Source organism: Echiichthys vipera, assembly GCF_963691815.1.
Source record: "Echiichthys vipera genome assembly, chromosome: 4".
NCBI lineage: Eukaryota > Metazoa > Chordata > Actinopteri > Perciformes > Trachinidae > Echiichthys > Echiichthys vipera.
The window spans coordinates 7613054-7637366 of NC_139829.1; the positions used below are offsets into that span (position 1 = coordinate 7613054).

The 24313-nt window shown below is 42.0% G+C and overlaps 1 protein-coding gene across 4 annotated transcripts in view; it reads right to left on the reverse strand.

Moving 5' to 3' along the window:
* Positions 1–24313, reverse strand: part of rusc2 (RUN and SH3 domain containing 2) — a 42374-nt gene that overhangs the window by 8344 nt on the left and 9717 nt on the right. The window contains exons 2-6 of one of the 4 annotated variants that reach the window (XM_083912484.1): positions 15327–17057; positions 12920–13496; positions 2269–2970; positions 970–1185; positions 559–732 (exon numbers count right to left, since the gene is read on the reverse strand). In XM_083912484.1, coding sequence (XP_083768610.1) covers positions 559–732; positions 970–1185; positions 2269–2970; positions 12920–13496; positions 15327–16865 — 3208 coding nt within the window. In that variant the 5' untranslated portion in view covers positions 16866–17057. Of the gene's footprint in view, positions 1–558; positions 736–969; positions 1186–2268; positions 2971–12919; positions 13497–15326; positions 17058–24313 lie in introns of all 4 variants that reach the window. The other 3 variants (XM_083912483.1, XM_083912486.1, XM_083912485.1) reach the window with 3 other exon arrangements.

Sequence of the window (24313 nt, forward strand, 5' to 3'; positions counted from 1 at the left end):
TAACACAAACATAATAGGCAGACAGTATATGTGTATATAACAGAGATGCTATTCTGTTAAAGGCTCCTCTGCCTATGAGAAGGAATTAAAGCCTCAGAGGTAGTACACAATCTGCTTCATTATGACTTAGTATATATAGAAGCTGCATTGGAACAATCTCCCTTAATAACCTGTTATCACATGATCAACTATTATCATCTCCATGACAATGCGGGGAGAGGGTGAGCTGCAAGAAGAGGTCTTACCCTGCAGCAATTTGTCGCTTTTTTTGCCGAAAAATTCATGTTGTCAAAAAGATACCAAGACACTGCATCAATAATCACAGACAGCAGTGAACAGAAGACACGCACGCACACACACACACACACACACACACACACACACACACACACACACACACACACACACACACACACACACACACACACACACACACACACACACACACACACACACACACACACACACACACACACACACACACACACACACACACACACACACACACACACACACACACACACACACACACACACACACACACACACACACACACACCTCTCTTCTGCGTCAGGTCCACAGAGATGTGGGGCAGTGAGGAAGAGCAAGAGGAGGAGGAGGAAGTGGACGCGTCGGGGGAGAGACAGAACTCTTCCGGAGGCTTCTCGGTCATGGAGAAGTAGTCCGGCAGGAAATCGCTGTAGATCTGCTGCAGCTTAGCTGATTGGCCCGCTGCTGAGACACACATGCACAGATAATCAGACACACGTATAAAAACACACACTAGGATTCTTGAGAATGTAACTGTAGCTAGACTTTGAGGAACATCTTTACCACCCCCCAGATAAGGCCTTCTTTGCACCTTAAACTCCCTAAAAATGTAGTAAAATACTAAGCACCCAAGTCTACTTTTCAAATATCTTCATAATCCTGCATTCCTTCTAACAACGTCAGTAAGATCACGAGCACCATTGAGCTGTCCCAGCGCGTGTCCAGAGGGGACTGAAGGGAAATCGAACACATTCCGTCTGGCGGGTCTTGGTCCCCCGCCCCTCCTGGGTTCCACGTTACCAGAGAGGGGGCCTGATCCTGCAGAGGAGTGGCCCCCCGAGACTCTCTCCAACCCCAGAGGGTTTCGACGACGGTACTCCCTCCATTTGAGAGCCTGAGGGGAGAGGTGGTGTGCTGAGGGGGAGGTGTTAGGGTTATGATCGAAGGGATTGTTGGTCGGTTAAAGGATGGATTATTGAGTAAAAGGATAAAAGAAATATGTGGGAAAAAAGAAGAAGGAGGAGGGCAAGTGGAAAAGGTGAAGGAGATGATTTACATCCATGCATGAAGGGAGAGAAGAAAGAGAAAAAGAGCTTAGCTTCTTTTAAAGAGAACAACAATTACACAAAACTTAATAACTTGCAAGGCCGGTCTGAAACTTTTCATGTGCACCACGAGTCATTTCAAAATATGTTTTTTGTAATCGATTGTCTGTTTACAAATACTTTTAACTAGTTCCTAAACATGCTGACTGATTCAATCATCAATAGACTGATAGTTGCAAGAAAGCAAATGAGTGACACAGTGATAAAGAAGAACACAGGAAAGATGAACAAAGTAATAAAGTTGAAAGTAAAAAAATATGATGTAGAATACATCGCTCTGAATGAAATATGTTGCAGAAAGACTTTAAACTCAGGGAGCTTATCTTGTTAGATGATTTTAAATCCAAACTGAAAGATTTAAAGATTCATAAAACACATTACGCAGTACATTTGTTTTTGTGTTTTCTGTGTGTAGCTATAGGTTTTTCTTGACCCGGTCTCCCTTGAAAAAAAGATTCTTGGATCTCACTGGGACTCTCCTGGTTAAATAAATGTTAATAAATAGAAACAAATGTTGAGAAGATAACATGCCGTGGTGAGAAAGAGAAACAAAATTGGTGACATCTTTAGCTTCGTCTTTAGACAACAAAAAATTCAAACGGGTTCCACAGGCTCTCACACTTTCAAAAGCTTGTCATAATGGGATTTCCGCACAAAATGAGCCCTTTATCAGACACAGCGACTTCTGTGTTGTTGCTGTGGGGTCCCTGGTATGATGTGTACATAAAGCAAAACTTTGTTACTAATACAGGCTTATCTCAATGTTGGTGTTCCTTTGTGCCTGAAGTTAAAGATTTTAACCTTTATTTTTTTTTAGAGTAGCTGCATTTTCTTGTGAGAAAATCTTCTGAATAATAATTTAAGGGCACACTGGAAATATTTTGGAACCTACCATTATGTGTCCTGGCTCCCGGTCCTTTGCTTCCCTCCACCTGCTTTCCATCGTCCAGACAGCCCAGCGGGCTCAGCGAGTCACTGTGGAGTGCTGGTAAACTGGGCAGAGCTCCACGATGGAAACAGTGTCCCTGCACTGCAGGCAGCATTGGCGGCACCGTCCCTCTCTTTACCCCCAGGGATGGAGGTGGAGGGGTAGACGCTAGCTGCACTGAAGCCCCCCCTTGCTTTCCTGTGGGCGGGATGTGCAGGGGGCTGAGGCCTGCTGAAAGCGGACAGGAGAGGCTGTGTGGCGGCTGAGGGCTCGGGGTGCAGGTGGAGCAGGTCCCAGAGCTGGGCGCACCCTGGAACCGCACCGGGGAGTAGCTCCCAAGAGGTGAGGGTCGAACTGATCCAGGTGGAGGGGCAGCTGCAGCCACAGTCCCCTGGTACCTATGCACATCTTCAGCTGCATCTTCACAGTCCTCCCCCACCAGACCTCCGGAGCCTGAGCCAGAACCAGAACCAGAACCGGAGCTAGAGTGGGCCTGCATCCCAGAGACGTGTCCTGAGAGCAGGGGCAGCAGAGGTTTGGGCTGGGGCGGTTTGGAGGCGAACTGGTGGTGGAAGGTGAAGGGCTGGATGGGCAGGGTGGTGGGCCGCTGGTCCTTACTGTAGCGCACCACTGCCGGGCGGCTGTCTGAGGATGTTGAGAGGCCACCTGGATGAGCACGAGAAGGACAGAGGGGATGGAGGAAAGATGGAGTCACATGGAGAGAAAAGAGGAAGAAATATCTGGTTAGTTTTGTATTTACAGTAGCATTTATTAAATGTCTTCGCTCTCTAACCAACAACTGAACATTATGACCTTCATGACGGTAGTATGTTTTGCATGCCTGATGTATAAGCATGCTTTAGTTGTACCAAATAATCTGGCAGCTGAGGTTTAAATGGGAATTTTCCACAGCAGAGGATTATAACCAATGTTGGATTTATGTTTGGGCTTTAATTTTCAGGTACAGCTAATAAGTCATTTTCAATTTCTTGATGATAATATTTTTGATTCAGCAAATAATCATTTAGTGTCCATAAAATCATGAAATATATCACAATTTCCTCAAATCCAAGATGGCATGATCTTGAATTGATACATTTTTTACTTTCAACCAACAGTCCAAAAACAAAAGATATTTTCGAGAAACAATGCATAAAGGAACAACATTTAATACAGCAATTTTCACATGAAAAAGAATAATTTTTGAAAAAATAACGGTTTCAAGAGCCTTTTTAACCTTTTGACATTTAGCCAAACTGATACAAAGCAGATAAACAGCGGCCACTGCAATCGGTGAAAATGATCTGATTGGCCGATGGCAGACAACAAGGTGAATGCTAGCAGACACTAGTGTCCAGCTGATAAATCCATGCATCCCTAAATTGTATAAAATCGAGAAATGCTCACATTTCAGAAGCTGAAGAACCAGAGAACAAACAATTAGATAATTCAGATTAGTCCTTCGTCCTTTCAGCACGTCACTGTATAAACAGGAAGCTTAGGACGGAAACCAAAAAAACAAACAAACAGAAAACTGCCCAGTCATGAGTCCTTATCACAGACAGACATGCCACAGTTCAACACTGCTCTGACAGACGCACGCACACGCACACACACACATAGACAAAACCTGAAGGCACTGCGTCAGGAGGGAACACCAGCGAAGGGAAGCCTTTTTCTGCACTTCTTCTGTGCCACAGAGTCTGTCTGTGTGTGCTTTACTGTGTGTGTGTGTGTGTGTGTGTGTGTGTGTGTGTGTGTGTGTGTGTGTGTGTGTGTGTGTGTGTGTGTGTGTGTGTGTGTGTGTGTGTGTGTGTGTGTGTATCCAGTGCGGTGTAGGACAGACAGAAGCGTGTGTGACGTCGACTGTGTTGCGCAAGCTGTTTTGTCGCCGTAAGGCCAGCCCACACTGATGACACCTGAGCTGGGTGCGGTGACGTCTCTCTGCCACAGAGGGCAACATTGAGCTGCTGTAAAACCAGGAGGAGGAGAGGGATACTTCACACCCAGCAGCCCTCAGCTCACACTGGGGAATGGAGGACAGAAACACTCCCTCTCTGTCACTCTTGTATCTGCTCCGTCATACCCTCTAATTGCTATTTTTTCTCTTCCCATCTCTCCCTTCTCCATCTGCTTCTTCCCTGCCTCCCTACCCCCCTCTCTCTCTTCAGCTCCTCTCCTCTTTCACATTTTGAATCCATTAGAGGGCCGAAGCTTTTCCATTGCAGCTCAACGTTAGCATCATTAGCGAGCGAGCCGCTTCCCAAAGGCTTTTAAAAGAGGCCTGTACGCTGCGGTGAAACAACGCAGCTGACTCAAGTGAAGCCTGACGAATAATATATATGTGCTGAGATGCTGCACAGCCTCTCATTATAATCTTAAATCATCGCAGCCTACAAGACTGTGTTCGAAACTGAAGATGATGTTTCTGAGGCCTCCGTGAGACACACCTTGTTCTTAGGAATGACCCATTTCCTCATATGTCTCTATCAGTCCATCACCCTGCCTGCCATATTATCATAGTTTCATTGTTGTCTCACTGCTTCACTCAGCTAACACTGGGGAAAGACAAATGTGTGCATTCAGCAGCAGCGGGCAACATTTCAAAATGATGCTAAAAGACTTTGAAGGCCTGTAGATGTTTTGAATCTTGAATTATGTTTTTATGTCTTAGAAGAGGTTGTTTCCATTTAATTGTTATATGGTTACATCTGAAACTGTGTTATTTGTGTTTCGGCCTGTCTTGAACAGGACACCAGGATTTTTTGGGGTTAAATAATGGTTAAAGGTTGAATGTGGAGAATGAGAAGAACACCGCCACCTAGTGTCTCAAAATCGTAGTCGCAACAACAAAAAAAATAATACCAGCAGTCGGGTTGCCAGGTTCTTTGCCGAGTGTGTCAAACGATCAGCCTGCTCCATGCCAAGTAATGAATCATACAGAGTAACAACTAATCAATTCACTTTACAACAGTATTTAATGTTAGCCAGTCTTCAACTGGAAGTCTGTCCCTCCAGCAAATTGCACCATAAAAACAAGTATTGTAGAAGAGTTTGACTGACAGTTACCATTAGCCATTACTGTTACAGCTAAGTAAACATGAAAGTTAGCTTACCCATCAAGGAGAAACGTAGCCAGCCAACAGTAGCTGCGAACAACAGACAACCAGCAATGCCGGCCGCTACGAGCTGGTACAATGTGAACAGAATGTGACTGAAAGTCATGGTCAAACCTGTCAAAAAAAATCTTTAAATATAAATTCAGTCTAATTTTTTTATTTTTATGGAAAAGCAATACTTTCATTCTGTACCCCTCAAAACGCCCCGTGGGTGTATTAGTTAAAAACAAATAGCTTTTAATGAAGATTCTACATATTCAACCTTAAAATAAAATGAATATGTTAACTCCATTAATGAGTTAAATGTTTGGTCTTGGTATAAATGTCAGAAAATAGAAAATAATTAAAAAAGACATTCCAAATTTCTGATATTTTTTTCAAATATCTTCAAAAGCCAAAAATATGTATTTACTTTGCTATCATAGAAAACTGCATACATTTAAGAATCAGTGGTTTAGAAGGATTTTTTTCATACAAAATGCTTTGGGTTTATACTGATGTTGATAATTTCTGGCAATTGTCATTATTGATTTCCATATTGTAAAAATATTAATAAAGATGTTTATATATTTGTTTTGTTTCCATTAAATTGCATGATGAGAAAAAAAGTATGCGTCCAGTTATTGAGTTTGCGTTCCCTTTCTGAATGCTTTCCACCAGATGGGAAATAAAAAAGTCCCCAAGCAGAATAGTTCCCTTATAATTTGTCTAATATTTGCTGACTGAATTTCCTACTGCAATATTACAAGATTACAGCCAATTAAATGTTTGAACATTGTTGTTTTGGAAGTAAACTGACTTTTAAAACCTCTCCAACCCTAAATCTTAACAGTCGGGTGGAGGCAACCTAGGAATGCATGCATACATCCCTGTATATTAACATACATATAGTCCGTACTGTATACATTTAAACGAAGGGATGATGTTTATTAATAACTTGTTCTTTCAATCTTGTTTTAAAATGACGACCACGTGAGAAGGTCGTCTTGATGACTTCTGTCCAGAAACTGACAAAGTTACACCAACGTCTATTCCCTTTCACAGGTGCACACAGAACTCTCCCACCAATTTGTTTCAGTCATTAGTTGAAGAAGCCAAGGGAGAGTTGTTTGTTGAATGGATAATACAACATTATCATGGATTAGTCTCAAAGGCGGTTTACAGTATAGAAGTGTAACGGGGGACAGCTGGAGCTTTCTGGGACATTCCTCTCATGGTGCACGCTGTCCCTGGTTTTACTCCAAAGGAATTCCAAGCACTCGCTGTTTGCGTGTGTGTGTTTATCCAACCAGACACACACACACAGCAAGCAGCTGACACTGAATCTACATTCACACACGCATAGCAGTGGTTGGCAACATGTTGGATACGAAGTGCCATTTTAAGTGTTTCTTGTAAATCAGTATACCACATCAAGTCCACTCCCAGAGCGTTTTTTCCTGGGCAGTTGGGCGGGTGTTTGTGAATGTAAAGGGAGAAGTGAAGTCCAAACAAAGCTTCATGAAGCTATATGAAGCATTTTCTCTATTTTCTGAGCCCACTAGTCCGCACTCTCTGTTCAATAAAGGGTTGAAAACACAATGAATGACCAGTCCTTGAGCATTTTTTTCTGTGTGCACCAGCCAGTGGCTGTGAAAAAAGCTAATTTGGCATGTGGATGAGAAAGCACTACATTATTTTCTAGAATTGTCTTTGTTCATTTTTCTTCGTTCATTGCTAAGGTTCAGCTACCACATGCCCAAGTTGTTGACCCCTGGTCCATGGTATCACTCCTGAAAACACATATGATGCGACCATCCACGTATACTGAGCACAGGCGTGTCGGTGTAAACAGGAAACAGATTGTTTTACATTACTCTGCAGTTGAAATTAAAGAAAATACTATGGAGGAAGAACGGCAAAGGGAAAAAAACACGACCAGAGGCGGAGGAACGGTTACTGAAGTATAAGGCTGCAAAGCAAATACGGGGACATACATTAGAGAGGCACAGGGAGCAATATCTGTCGCCGGAGGAAGCCATGGCAAAGGGAAAGAAGGACCCACAAAAAGAAGGATGAAATCACTAAAAGGTATGTTATGTACTGTAACTTGGCCCTGATAACTGATAAGACTGACTGATAGTGACTGATGAGACCAATCAGTAAGCGAACATCTGTGTCATCGTCTGAGTCTCTCAGTCGCTTCATAGGGTGACTGTTCTCGTACGTAAACAGATCACTTAAGTAAAAGTATTTTCAGAGAAACTGTTTCCTGTTTAATTTAATTATATGATGGATAGTTCAGAGGGCCCCCCTGGTTCTCAAGACTTGATCAGTGTCATGAACCTGGATGAAGGTGTAGGTGCAACCGGCACCCAAAGATGATTGTTCATTTTCTGGATTAACTCGAACTGTCAGTTTGATTAAAAGTAGGCCCAAAGCCTGCTGAAACAAAGACCTCAAAGACTAGGCCCAAAAGCCTGGCTGCCATGCCTTCTTCCCCACAACAGGTCACACCCAGGTGTGAATTCTCCAAGGCACCCAAACCGTTCATTGGCTGAATTGACCCCCGGGCAATGACATCATCCGGGCCTATATAAAGTGAAGCCCCCCATCTCTTCCTCCCCTCTTTCTCCAGGATCTTCCTCCCACTCTCTTTCTCCTGCTCTTCACTCAACTCGACGTGCTCCTGCGGATCCAGGAGACCAGCTGCCCGCTGTCCCCTCTGCCCTGGACCTGGCCTATGGCGTGGGATCACCACGAAGGTTAACCAACCGGTTATCCTCAACTGAGCACAGCACAGAGCGATCCGAGTCCTCTTTTGCCTAAGAACAACTAAGACAAGCTTCCAGCTTCCTTTCTTCAACCCAGCCACTGGCATCAAGCAACGCAAAACATCTCCCATCTCATGGACTGGTAACTAATCACCAACTGGGCATTACTACATGTTATAGGACTTTATGAACGGCTAGAAACAATTGTAACTTTGTCATAAGAACCGAGAGATCAGGCTTTTGGTGCTTCATGTAACTTAATTGTTCAAAACCTTCTCTGCAGGGGACCGAGCCCCCACCACTTCTCTTTGTCACACACACAGACACACAGACACACACACACACACACACACACACACACACACACACACACACACACACACACACACACACACACACACACACACACACACACACACACACACACACACACACACACACACACACACACACACACACACACACACACACACACACACACACACACACACACACACACACACACACACACACACACACACACACACACACACACATTTGCTGTTAGCTTTAGTTAGTTTATTGTGTCTTGTTTGTTGCATTTATTAATCTGTTAATAAATGTTTGTGTTTACCATTTGTCTGATTATTTAATATTACACAAAGATGAATGAGCCAGCTTCTACTAAGAAAAGAACTTTTAAATCCTTCAACTAATTAAACTATTACATTTATCTGTGTTTAACCCTTAATTAGTAGTTTAATATATTTAATGAGACTTTTATATTAGTTATCACTCTGTCTATGACGGTGGTGCCCCGAGGAACTCTGGTTTAACTAGAGTAATTTTTATTATTATCTTTGATAATTATTGGTGATAACTAATATTTCCTTGATTAACGATAAGTTTATTGAGAATACTCAATCTCATAATCTGAACGTGAGTCAAGGCCCTATATTTGATTGGTTCTCCGTGTGACGTTTTTTAATAAATTGAAGTTATTCATTTTTAGTAATTATTCTTTATTAATTTTCCTTATCAAATATTTAATTTGATAGTCACACTATTGATCCAATTAAACCCAAAGTACCTACAAAGGGTTGAGAGCAAGATGTATGGGCGGAAAACGTTCTGTCGTCTAATCGAATTAGGCTTTCAAAGATAATGTGTTAGTCACCATGACACTGCTTCTTTGTATGCTGTTGTTTCAAACCCAGTCTTCCTCACACGCTACCTCTGGCTCCATTCACACGTCAAGCTTGTTCAGATATTCCCATGGCCTCATGCACTCGCCTGCACATGGATGTATATATATTCCTCAACAGGATACATGTTCTTTTTTTCATGTCGGTGACATCTCTGATACTCAATCATTTATGGTGTTCCAGCACATCTCAGAGATCCCTGGTTAAAAATAAACTGGGACATCTTATTCCTTTGATTTTACTCTTTATTTCAACCATTGAGTTCTCGAGTTCTTTAAATAAATGAGTTTCTGTTGGTGGCAGAACATCATATATTTATTTATTGTATAAACTTAACAACTCTATTTCCAGTATTTTATTTATTTTCAGTATATAATCTACTTAAATACTACTTCTTTTCATGATTTATATATTAAACTTCTCACATTAAATGTATCACAACCAGCCCATGATTGCAATGCCAGGAAAAAACTCACCAGAGTTGTTTTAGAGGACGACGATGCATCTATTGTTGTGGTTAAGTGCAAATGACTTTAATCTTCTGGACATCCAGGGCCTTGGTTCTTTCTGCGTGTATGGATAGGCAGGCATTGTTATTGCCATTCTGGTTCTCAGGTAGGTTTTTACGCGCCGCATGCAGGAAAAACTGTGCTTACATGAACCTGAGGTCACAGGCAGTGTTACACATATGAGCGGAAGTTTATAGATGTCCTCAAAGTCTTTGTAAGGTTTAAGCATAGACAGAAATTCTAGTGTGCTGCTGACTGTTTCACCTTTTTATCTTTCCAAGAGCCGGCGCATTTGGTGCACCTCGGCCCGCAGGTCGTCCTTTTTGATCCCAAAAAACTGCACCATGGGCACAAGGCTCTCCTTTTTTAAGGAATGTGGCATGTCTGGGGTTGAGGGCTGACGTGCCCATGAGAACTAGCCACAGTGTAGCGCTGTCCCTGCACATCAGGCCATAATACAGTCAGAAAGTAGACACTGAGTTAAAAATTATAATGAGTACTCATAATAACTAGTAACCAACCTCCGGTGCTGAAAAACTAAGTGCCAAAAACTGTAGTTCTCCCAAACAGCCACTTGAGGCTCTAAAAGCAACTCATTCCCCACAGACCTCCAAGATAAAATGCTTAACTTTACAGTGGAGAGAAAAACATGTTTACCGTTCTTGACAACTGACCACATGGTGACTTTTTATATAATTCACCTGATTAAATTGTATTAAGGCTTAAAGTTTTACATAATTAAGTGCGTGCAGCATTGAGTGACAGGTGGCTGCCGCCACTGGAGACTGTAGGCTTCATTTAGACTGCCTCAGTCAGGCTCTTCAAAAACCTATGGGTGACTTTACAGAGTAAGTCCATTTTTTTCTATGATAATAACTAACATGTCCTACATAATTTATACAATTTGCATAGATATATAAAGTATATACATAATAAAATGATATATTGCTTTGTTATGACTGAGTGCTGTTCTGTTGTGGCAGCTGCTTCTGGCCCCATGCTGTATTTTTACACTGTAAGATGCTGACTCACATTTTACAGGCTTCTTGATTTTGGTAAACAATCAAATCAAATAAATGGATGCTTGTCGTGTTTGTTAACCAAACAAAAAAGATTGTGTAGAAGTTCATCACCTCTCTGAGTAAACGATGAAAGTCAAAGCATCCGTCAATGACAACAGCAAAAAGAGGTGACTCCATTTCTATTTCTGTCAGCATGAAGAAGCCTCTGAAAATTTTTTCCGACCGTCACTTGTTTTTGGCGACAAGGCGGACCTACGGGCTCTCCGGACGAGAATCAAACAAACACACAGCCGACCCACACACAGCTCAGAAATGCTGCTCAGCGGGGTGTTTCTCTGCACCTTTATCTCCTCTCTCACCTGATTTGTATTCAGAGCACGTTTGGCCCACTTCAACCCTTCATTCCCTCTAAAGCTGAGGAACACACACTCTGCATCACATCCATACAGGCTGGCAACAAGAGCGTTTTCTCACAGAACCAAACAAAACCATACAACCGCAGACCTAGCATGTTACTGTGCAAAAAGAGATCAAATGCTCCCACAAATATCTTCATTGTGGAAATGTTTGTGTAAGGCTGAGTGATGATGTGATGAAGTAATGATTCAACATACTGTTTTTACTTTTTATTCCACGATCTGCATTTAGAAAGGTCTATGCAGAATGTGCTTTATTCAACATTGCTGCACAAATTACTGCAAATTCGTTCTCAAGTGTTGTTCCTCGGGCTCGTTGTCAAATTGGCCAAAAAAAGACAAATAAAACAAACATTTAAAATGATAATGTCAGAGCTAATGGCAGCATGTTTTAGTTAACTCTGTGAAGGATTTTGATTGATGAAGCTCATTTAATATCCTCCCTGTAGAAAGTTCCTCAGAATACATCCTCTTTATCTTTGCTACTTTTAACCAACAGCAAAATCAACAATGTTCAGCGACCACACGGATTATTTCAATGAAGAAGAGGTGGAGGGACCAATTATTAGTTTAGTCACGAGGCAGGTTATGTTTCACATAAGGGAAGAAGTCAATTAAAGAGTACATGAAGCTGAATCAGTACATGAAGCTGAACTCAGATGAAGCAAGAAAATGCATTGATGGTTTCCAACAGACTGTACAGCTTGAGGTGTATTTTTCAAAGTAAAGTTTAAAGATCCACCAATCAGTTTTTTTAAATCATCAAAGATTTAAAGGATTGTGTATAATATTAAAGACTGTCGCTCTACAGTTGTTGTTTTGTTTTCTTAACCCTAACCTGTCTATTAGCTCATTGTTATGTTTTTTTGGCCAGCACCTAAGAGGAGGAGACCAGACCAGAGCTAAAAAGAGAGTTAATATTTGACTTCCATTCATCAGGTGGACAGAAACACAACTCCAGATTAATGTCAATGTTGATGTTGATAAGCCCTCACCCTCAGCCAGCTTCAGTGATTCGCCGCAGGGTTGTGCGGCGGTGGAGTTTCACTAACTGTAAATGGCACTGTTGTGTTCTTTAATTTCTTAATGTCTCACAAGTAGACTTTATGTTTACAATTATTGTTTTCCGTCAGATTGTTATGATCTCAACATTTCCGACTAGACTTGAAGGCAGCTTCATTTCACGGAGAAGGAGAAAGAGAAAAATAAAAATAAAAATAAAGGAGATGGTGCTAGAGTGTGCTGGAGACTTTCAGACAACCTCAAAATGATGTGAAAAGTCAAAAGTATGATCGCCTGTTACAGGATTAGCCACCGCAGTGTGACGTCAGGTTGCGGCTTTCCAAAAGTGGAATCTTTCCCAACTTTTCGCAGAAGTTTTTTTTCGTCAACCCCCTGCGGCCCCCACCACTGCAGCCTAAAGGGGATGACTTGTGAGTCTCAACATCTACGTTGTATCTGCGGTGCACGAACTACTTTTGTATAAAGGGTGACTTTGTAACATCTATCTAGGGATGAAAAAAAGGCTCCTAGCTAAGTCTGGTGCATATCAATGTGTACTGTCCTGTTAAATGAACTAACTTAATAATTAATCGAGTTAGAGGTGGCGTACCTTCAGCCTTGGCCCTGGTCTCCCTTGCTCTTTCCAGGTGTCGCTCAATGCTGCCTTGACTGTAACATCTGGTGAAGGGTACAGGTGACAGGCTGTGACTGTCGACCTCTGTGCGCTGCTCCGGGATGGGAGAGAAATCCACAGACGAGTGGGAGTGGGTAGAGTAAGTGGAGGAGAAAGGGTCTGCAGCTGCCTTCAGCGACGGCGAACCCCCCGAGGATCCGTTTCTCCGTTTGCTTCTGGCGATCTCCGCGAAGGAGGTGACCCGCGGAGGATGAGGCGGGGTAGAGGTCGGGGCGGCACCCTCGCTGAGCCGGACGGGGCAGCTCAACATGCGCTCCAGAGATCCGAGCCGGGGAGAGGGAGACTTGTCCAGGTTACGGTCGTAGCTGCGAGAGCGGGGGCGGCTTCCTGAGGAGGATCCGATAACGCCACGGCCAGCCAGAGGAGGAGAGGTGTTGACGTACACCTGACCTTCGATCACGGCAGGAGCAGCCTCAGCGCCGACAGCTGCCTGCTGACTCTTCTTCTCCTCCTCCTCTTCCTCCTCTTCCTCATCATCATCACTATCATCACGCTGAATGAGGAAAGAAAGAACACAACAATTTATTAGACAAAACACAATATCAACCATTAGCAGTGCACCGATTCAAATCAATTAATTAATTCAAATTCTGGACTGGTACAACTATATTCAAAATAAAAATCCGGCCCATACTGTTGTTATCTTTTTTGTCTTTGATGAATTATTTTTACTGAACTCTTTTAAAATAATTCAGCCCATCATGAATCTTCTTCTCCTGATCTTTTAAGAAGCACAAATGCAGCCATACAAACAACCTTTAATATAACCTTCTTTCACATGAAAAAGATTATTTCTATGAAAAATTACTGCTTCAAAAGCCTTTTTTAACCTTTTAACACACAAAAGCAGAGCAGATAAACATGGCAAATATCAGGCGAAACCAGTGTTCAGCTGATTGATCGTTCCATCTCTACCAACCATGGTTTAGACTAAGGGTCAAATTACTTAAGAGGGTTTTAAAAAAAATCTTTAGGAGAATAACACCACTGCAAAACCAAAGTAATGAACTGCCCTCAAGGGTCACTGTTACCGACTAATATCCTTCAGCTCTACAAAACTAAAATGATCCTCAGACATGATATCAGACAGGGGCTGTGTTCTAAAGTGAGCCAGAGCCACACTAATACCAGTGTCATGGCTATTTGAAGTTCAGGGTTATTATCGTCATTGTCATTCAGTTTAGTTGGTTCTTGGCTGGCTCAGGCCCATCCTACATCCAGGACACAGTCACCATACACCCTCAGCCTGTCCACTACGCTCTGCTGCTGCCAATCAGCTTACAACTCCCTCTACATATGGAGGGGGCCCAGCTACCGCTCCACAAAGTCTCCACTGTTTGTTGTCCTGGCTCCACAATAGTGAAGCAATCTCCCCTCTGATCAGAAACAGCAGAAACTCGACTCGTTTTCCATTGCACACTGAAAAGTCTTCTGTTCAGACCACATCTTGACCCATAAAAGAATAGTAAAATATTTATTTTTTATTCTTATCTAGCTCCTATACACAGAATGATGGTGATGTGGTGCATAAAATACTCACAGGGCAAGAGCATAAAGACAAGATATGAAATAAAACTTTAAAATAGAATATGAAAAACAAGACAAATAGTAGGAATAAGCAAATATATGTTATTTAAGTGTCTGTTTTTAATGTGTACAGTTAAACAGGAATGGGGAAATTATTATCCGGAGGATGCAAAGGTCTAAAAGATGTGCAAGAGTATAGAATTATATTTATTGTCTCTAAATGGAGCACATTTATGTAAATGTAGCGTAAGTACATCAGCATATTTGATCTTGAATTCATGTACTTCGTGTTACTGGTTATATTGTAAGATGGATACAAGTGTCAGCTAAATAAATGTTATTTAGTGTCTATTTATGCCACGTTTGTTATTATTCTCATCCTTGTTAAGTCGAATGTGAGCTCTGCTTGCTCCATTTCCTTGCTTCACCTTCTCAGACTGTATTTTCTATCACCTAACAAAGCATTACTTACTTATTACTGTAACCTAACTAAATGTACTGCCTTGACTTGATTAATTATGCATACCGCCTGCGGCAAGCTGTGTTTTTAAAATACAAAAGAACTGGAGTAGAAAGAGGGAGAAAATTATGTAATTATTATGTAATCATCTGAACTATTCCATTTAAATTAGTAATTTTCAGGTCTACCTTATAACAAATGATGCAATCAATAAGCAAAATTGAAATGCAAACTTTTAAATAAAATAAATACCTGTAGTAAACTAAGTGTGGACCTGTGTAAAATGATGTATTAGCAATTTAATGAACATCCCACTGTGTAGGATCCTCCACTCACCCTCGATACCTCTCCATCTTCGTCTTCTTCTTCCACGCCCTCCTCAGCAGCTCTCTGCCTGAAGAGGAAGTACTCGTTGGGCTGGGTCGGGGTGGGGCTGCCTTTGCTGTGCTCATCGGAGCAGCTGTTGACCGATGAGCCTGCGGGGCTCGGGGATGACTGGGACGACAGGTCACAGGTCACCAGCTTGTAGTAATTCTGGGTGGCGACAACCAGGCGTGCCTGACTCTGCAGACAGGACGCAAGGTCTCCGGATGACCCAGAATGTGGAGGGTGGTAGGAGTTGCAGTTGGCGTCAAGGTCGAGAGCCCCCTGGTGCTCCACGGCACAGGAGCAGGTGGAGGAAGTGGACAGGTGTGGTTCACGGATGAGAGGGAAGGTGCTGCCAAGGCAAGACGGCTGTTGCTGCAATGAGGGAGGTTCAGTTGGGGAAGTGTGCAGGTCCAAATAGAAAGCCCCTCCAGTTGAGTCTCGCTTGCTTCCTGGTGTATCAGAAACAGACGAGGTGCAGGAGTGGTGGTTGGAGCTGTTGAGGTTGGTGTGCCCAGACACCAGCGGCTTCTCCGGAATACTGTTGTTCATCTTGTTGTAAATGGCGCTGAAGTTGACGAGCACGCCGTCCGAGCTGTTGCAAGAGGAGTCGCTGCCGTAGCCTTGCTGGCACTCTGAGAAAGGCTCCGAGAAGGCTTCGGGGAAGTGCTGAGGGTAGTTCTGGGAGAGTGCGCAGCAGGAGCAGTGCTGTGTGGAGGAGCTGGAGGAGCTTCGCCCACACCTCATAGGATGATCTTCATCTTCTCCGTCGTCATCGCCCCAGTCTTGCTCTCCACAATCCATGGACGTGTTGGAGCCGCTACTGCCGTGGCGCAGCTGGCTGTCCAGTCCGAGAATATCCAGGTCCTCCAGGTGGGTGGAGAGATCCGAGGCTATTGCCCTGAGGGACTCCCGACTGCTTCCACCCACTGACCTGTGCAAAAGAAAGGGCTCAGAAGCAAAGCCCAGATCGTGTAAGTGGAAAGGAGCCATCCGGTCGTCGAGGGCAGAGTTAGTGTCACTGTGGAGGTGAAAAGAGGAGTCTTCAAGGTAACCACTGAGGTTGTCACCATCCTCCTCCTCCTCTTCTTCTTCATCTTCAGTATTCAGCAGGAATGGATTATGACGCAGAGGATTCCTGTTCCTCGGTTTGGCTCTGGGTAACGTGTGAGCTGTGATCAGCTGGTCCTCTGAATTGCTTGAGGTAAACGATGAATCCTCACTTGCTGTGCTGCCTCCTCTTTTACCCACCTTCTTCTCTCGGGAGACCAAGGCGCCGCTGGAGGTCTGTATCAGGCTGCTGTAGAGTAGCGCCTCTCTCTGGAGGACATCTCTCTCGGGGAGGGAAGTGGTGCGACTCAAGCCCAGGTTCTCCGGTGGGATAAACGCGTTGCTCCTCTTCAGAGAGACCCCGCAGCCACCCTGCCGCCTACCCGACACCTGGCAGTGCACCAAGGGGATGTGATGCACAATCAGGGTCTCGCCTGACAGCTTAGGAGGGCTGTCCATGGTCCAGGAGGGAGGGAGGGAGGGGGTGGGGACTGGAGCAGAGGGATGCCCTGTGTAGGTGAAGGGGAAAGATGATGTGTGGTTTGTTGAGGGTTGTGTTCACTCTCTGTTGGCTTGGCCCCGCTCTGCAGGGCTGCCAGGGATTTGGAAGGAGAGGTCGGGAAAATCAACACCGCGGTCAGAGTGGTACATCTGGAAAAACAAGAGACATAGAGAGAGGAAAGAGGTTACAGGAGCAGGCAAGTACAGGCACAAAAGAACACAGGGTGGGCTGCATCATGTGGCGATTATATTATAGATTATATTATAGTCCTCATTGTGTGTTATATTAAAAAAATGAGTCCCTGCTTATCATCTCATTAATTTTTTTGTGCCTCATTATTTTTTTGGTGTATCACAGGGTTGGTATGGTGTATTCCAATACATTTACTAAATTACCTGTTGAAAAAATGTACTCTTTATAAAGTAATCCTAGTATCACAATGTTAAAGTAACATAATTTGATTACTTTCTGATACTTTTGGATTACCTCCATACCAAATTTGCATATAAAGACAAGAGAAGAAAATATCAACGGAATGAATACAAAAGAAAATGGGGAAAAAATGTCTCCCCTGCTAAAGCGTATTTTTTTTAAAGACAAACATACTTTTCCGTAAGCAAATTAAGGCATTATCCTGTAGACCTACAATAAAAGTTCAAGACACATTGGTTTTACTTGAGTGGTGTTGTGTTGTACATGCGCATGTTAGTGTTGCCTATTAGGGCTTTTATTGTAAAAGGTAAGAACAGGAGGGAATGCGCTGCTGTTGACAATGCCGGAGATGTCGTCTTGGTTCAGACAACAGAGCCTCTGTGTCATTTTTAAGCATAGGTGCAACTCCGCACCCTTGTCTATGATAGTAAATTGTTCTCTATTTTAAAATGTGTGATAAAATTGAAATCCTAAGTCTCACTCCACCAACTCTGGTGTTGGTCTCTTGATATCTAAAATAGCTACAGTCCTTCTAGTCTCGTCAGTGCAGTGAGCAGCGTGAGTCAGCATATGTGAAGTGGAAGATCCACATACACACCAAGCAGCTGACTCTTAAACAGGGCTATGATCTCATCCCCATCCGTATATTACTCTCCTAAGTGACACACACACACACACACACACACACACACACACACACACACACACACACACACACACACACACACACACACACACACACACACACACACACACACACACACACACACACACACACACACACACACACACACACACACACACACACACACACACACACACACACACACACACACACACACACACACACACACACACACACACACACACACACACACACACACACACACACACACACACACACACACACACACACACACACTATACATCTATAGACACAACAGGGCACAGCAACAGTTTCCCTCAACATCATACTGTATGTCGCACCTTTAATTAAAAAAACCCTACCTTCTCCTTTAAGATTCACTTTGTAACGTATTTAGCTGATCATATCTACATTCAAACAGATTTAAAACCCTGGAACAGTCTTAGGACCCTGTGATCCGACACACCTTGAGACTATCATCTTTCAATTACAGGGCAACAGAATTATTACATCAGTCGATATCGATTAAACTTGATTCTGCCAAGTTAAAGGTGTGACATGTAGTGGTTTTAGATGTCAATACTGTATATATAACTACTAAATTAGGTTTAGTACTTTGGTGCAACTGATAATTCGTACGTGTCGTGCTGGTGGTGTTAAGTACTTGCGTTTCTTATCGTTAAGAAAACATTTTCCAAGATGCATTCTGCATTGTTGCAGCTGGATGTCATTTTGTCTGTCAACAGTTTTCTTATTTGGCTAACTGAAGGAGATAAAGCATGTTGAAAGTCATTTTTCCATCAGTCTTTCCTCTCGCTCCCTTATCTAGAATTACATGGAACTCTTAGAGCTTTGTTTTGCATTAGGTTGGATGTTACGCATCATTACATGCGGATTTAAATGCAGTGCGAGACCCTGACAATCTTTCTTTGTGGTGGTTTCACTATTGTTAAATGAATGTGGAAATAAGATCCTGTGTCAGTGCAACTGTTTTTAAATGGAGGCAGCCTCCGTGTCTATTAGCCACCCTGCCATGGGACGGTTTATCAAAATGGACTTCTGTAAATTAATAATTCCTTTGTAATGTCTTAAATTTTCTCCAGTTAAGTATCATAGAAAGGTACAATATGAGCTGGATTAGGAATGAAAATGTCCTCTAAATCCTCAGCTCACCGGAGCAAGACCTGGACCAGACGAGTGCTAACTAGACTTAGAATAATCCCACGATTATATCTGCATAGAAAAACATAATCCCAGACACACTAGGTTGATTCAAAGCAAAGTTGAAATGACAATTTTGATTCTTATGTCAATATTTTTGTTGTTGAGACTAGAGAGAAATAAATAAAGAGTAAACCCCGTCTAGACCACATGCTTGTCAGACATGTTTTTTTAAACTTTCCCTTTTACTGTCATTCAATATTTCCCATACTTGGTTTTTTGATTGTGTCTTAAAATAGTATATTATCATTATTAACTTGTTTTACTAATAAAATTATTCCTACTTCTTTTTTCACTCATGTTATTTTATGGGTTTTTTTCGGAAAGTACTTTGAGCTGCATTCTATGTAATGAAAGATGCTATATATCTTATTAATATTTATGCTTCAAGTCTATTTTTCCGACAATACCTGCGTAAAGATGAGATTGATGCCAAATAAAACACTACTTTTTTTACTACATATTTTAGGGTTTTAACATATTTTCTTTTTCTAATTATCTGATCTCTAATTATATTATTTCTGATGGCATAATTTCTCCTGTGTAATTCTTATCTTAATGCATGAAGCGTTTTGTTTTATTTGGTCCTCTCTCATCTCTCAAACTTGGATTATGAGGGGAAAAAGGAAAACTGCACAGAAAGCCTGGATGAATTTGAAATGCTCCGACCAGAGGGAACCGGTATAAACAGTCGCTTTAGTGTCGATGAACGTTGTCGTGACGTTTGCCATCTGGACGAGGGGGTACAGATTAGAAATAGAAAGAAAACCAAATTTCAGGGACTAAAAAAATGACACTACAGTACACAGAGGTGTACAAATATCGACTCAAATGGGTGATAATAATATGCAAATGTGAATTCTAATGAGACCTTTTCAAGCACAAAAAATCAACATATCAAGCAGGTGTATAGTGAGCACTGCTTCAGGATTTTATGGCTAAATAAAGAGAAGAGAGGCCAGCTGAGGCCTCGGACTGCAGCGTTGTGGTGGGACAGGTTTACTCAGGAGCGCAGGGTAATAACTGAGACACCACTCTTGACAAATGACCTTTTTAAAACGGAGGAATGAAATGGTATGTGCTGTCAGGGAGGCTTCAGCTTCACCTACACAGAAGGGGAGCTCAACCTTTTTATCTCACAGCTCCCACGGACCTCCTGCTGCAGGCAGACACATACGAACTTTGACAAATATTGACTTGATAAATTATTGCAGGAAGGCGAAGATCATTTTTACACCTTGTTTGTCACAACAGCCCTCTGATAAATCTTAAATAAGATACTTCATCCTTCACTGCAGATGGAGGTCATAGGCATCGTTCAATGGCACCTCATCATAGCTTTTATAAATTCAAATTCGCCATACAGATTTTTTATTTTGCTGATTTAGTTTTAGATTTAGGCATTTTATTTTATTCTATTTATTCTTATATATGTGTCACTGAACAAGATGTTTTTTTAGCAATTTATTTTATTTTTTTATTTAAACTGTCAACAACAGACTTATACTGAACATACAGTAATATTTAGTTATTTCATGTGTTATAATTTATTCTTTATTTAATTTGCTCAGCAACTGACTGACACTGAACATGATGTTTGTTTAGCTATTTATTTTATATGTATTTATTATTTATTTTCTCCGTGTTCATTTATAGAATTGGTTGACAATGTAATGCATTGTGTATAAGGCTTAATGATGTTAAATATTCTTCAAGTTATTCATTTAAGAAATCAGCCTACTGAGCACCTTTGTAGAGTTAAATCCACATAGAAAAGGTACATTTTTCCAGCTTAAAAAGTCACTATAGCCAATATATCAGTCAGTATATCAGCGGTCGGGGTCTTTTTCAGCTATAAAATTGCTATTGTATCGGCCTCCTCATCTCAGTGCAAGGACGTTACACAGGACGTTACACAGGACTATTTCTCAGCATCCAACTTTTAATTTCTTATTAAAGCCAGCATGTCAATTGAAAGTAAATATACAGAAAATACTCAGCACACATAGGTAACTTTTAATGGATGTGAAGTCTGATGGCTCCTGCCAGGGGAAAGTGACGTTAATAGGATTAGTTTAATGGTTCGGATGAAGAGTGCAGGCAACGTTAACACCAGACAGGGGAGACTAAAATTGGTTTAAGAGATTAGCTGCAGGGTCAGGCAGGCTCGGTTGTGTAACGAGAGTTCAGACAAGACAGTTGGTGTTAGGAGGACACTGAAACAAACTGTCTGAGGTTTCTTTCCTCTCACTTTCTTTGGCTCTGTGTCTTTTTTTATCAACTGCTGTTGTAGATATCCTTTATTGTTAGTAAATGACTCATTTGGTTTGACAGGATTCTGTGGTGAATGTATGTGTGTGGATCAAAGTGTTTGCTCTCTCTTTGCTGGTACAGAGCTTTGTAAGAAAGAGCGCTGTTGCTGACAAAATACGTAGAGAAACGCACCAAGTCAGACCACACAAGCACACATGCAGAGAAATACGCTGCATTCATTCTCCGTCAGTACAAAGCAACAGTCCCAGGTTTTTTGTGAAGAGCAAGCTCAAACCAGACTGACTCTCCAAAAGGTCGACTACAGCCACAAGGACGTTTCAGCACAATACTGTAAACCATAGCATCCACCTTCAGAGTTTTTTTTAATTGGCTAGGATGCTTTCCAGAACTTTACTGGAAAGTAGGCATGGGACAATTTCAAGACCAAAACAACTGCAATTTGCCATATTATCTCGATAATCGTCAAAATAAACTTAGTTGTAATCCATAAGAATTGAGATTCGTTGTTGCTAGCGGCCTCTTTGACGGTTAGATGTAACTTCAGGCGAGACTTCATCTCCCAGAGTTCCTTTGGTGACCGAACAGTCGATCGGCAGCTCTCACCTGCAGTGATGCTGCGGTGATGCCTTCACATGCTTCCGACTGATAGGAGGTCAAAGACAGAACCAGAACAACGTAAAAAGCGCCAGTAACTGTGCGGCATGATCCATCATACTTTGATAGACAGAATTAACTTGATGAACATCTTATGGAGTTCAACTTTAAGGCATTACTTAAAGTTATCTGAGCAGAAAGATGACCTCAGAAATGTGCCATTTTCCCACAGGAAACATCTCTCTCTCACACACACACACTTTTTTTTTGGCAGGAAATTGTCAAAAATACAACTTGTCACCACATCTCCCTGCATCAAGTCGAGCAATTCAAAGATTATATTGTTGACAGAGTAGGACAAGCTTTTCACATACAGAGATTTCTTTAACAAAACATGTCCTCCTCCCTTCAAGCCAACAATAACAGCTCTGAGATCTTTCTGTTGTTGGCAGATTACTGAAGATCAGATCGGATAACGGGTTAACAAGAACAAAAGAAGCAGAGTCTGGCCAATCAGGTTTCATTTCCCGAGCAACATCAGAAACCCTAGCTACAACGAGCCAATCAGGGGGCAGCCATGCGGTGGGAGAAAAACAACCATCTAAAAAGAACTGAGGGGAGGAGAAAATGATGAATGCCCACCAAAAAAGAAATTGAAGTAACCATGGCAACCAAGATGGCAAAGCCAGTAAGAGGAAAAACAATACAGATTTACATATGAATGCCTTTAGACTGAGATCCGTGTCAGTCTGCTTTGACAACTGCTGGCTGTTGTTCTACTCTGATACTGGTTTTTGATGCAATTTCTGAATGTGACACACCTTGTAAACACTTGTCAAAATCAAAATCATTTTGACATTTTCAGGTTTGCTCCTCTGAGCCACATCTGTTAATGCACAGAAAAAATACCCAGATTTTTTTCAGTTTAAAGAATAGAAAAGGAGAAAAGAGAGAAATGCCACCAAGGTTTTTAATCGAAGTCCATACTTTGATAACTGAGGATTCAGTGAGGGCTCACCTAAGAGCCAATTAGCTTTGATTTTTCTCACAAACCCGTCTTCAATGGGTTCTTCCCACATTACTGCATGTCGTCATTTTGGAGAATACAGGGTGGGGAAATTGACCCATTTATGAAACTAACACACACTGAGAGGAAAAAGGAGAGCAAAGCTGTAACAAAGGACATCCTCCCTCTTATATCATCGAGGCTGCACTTCCAGGAATTAGCCTGAGCCAGCGAGGGAGGAGGACATCCGTGTGGAGACACACCCTATAGTCGCGCAGAGACGGACAACACAGCTGAGGAGATGAGGATGACAGATGCAGTCCACGCTCACAGTGGGATTCAGGTTTATTGAATTGTGACTATTTGTAAAATACAACATGGAAAAAGAAAACTTAAATTGAGTCACTGTAACTCAGGGGAACGGGAGGAGCGAGATAATGAATCATGTATTCTACCATCTGTTTTAAACAGTTTATTATGTCCATATGATGAACTTAATCCTGATGTTAACGAGAATTCTCATTTTCTCTTTCTTACGAGCTAAACCCTAGGTTGTAAAACTCGGCACTGCTATGGATGCATCAGAGAGATCAACTTAATCACACAAAACTGTTCAACCTAAAGTAGATGTCTAGGTTCTGATCAATCTGAAGTATCAGTATGTTAAGTTTATAGTGGCGCTGCACAATTAATCAATACTAATATCCATACCAGAATCTACATAGGAATGTAGAATCTGTAGGTAATGAGACACGATGTTAGTAGAGGAAGCACTGATTTACATTTGTAGTCTGAGTAGAATTGACCACCTTTGAGCATGCTTTGGTTGCATAAAGTCAACGTGGAGCACAATTTTATTTATATTTTGCATCTAAGAGATAATCTGAATTCTAATGAAGAACCTTATTTTAAGTTTTATTTTGATGCAAAGATTATTAATTTAGCAGGGACGCCACGGCACTAAAGGGAAAGCAGTGCTTTGTTGATTTAATTATGAGTGGGGGTGATACTGTTTTATTTAGCCTTTATTTTACTTCTAGGAGATGCTCTGTGAATAGAGTCCAGTCTTACAGATATTTACATGAGCAGGAATGCAGCAGAAAACTTTTCTGTTCAGAGAGTCTCTGTTTGTCTCCCGTCTCCTGCACCAGTGGTACTGTCAATGGCTGTCTGGTTGTTGAGTTACAGGCTCAGAGTGTGTGTGTGTGTGTGTGTGTGTGTGTGTGTGTGTG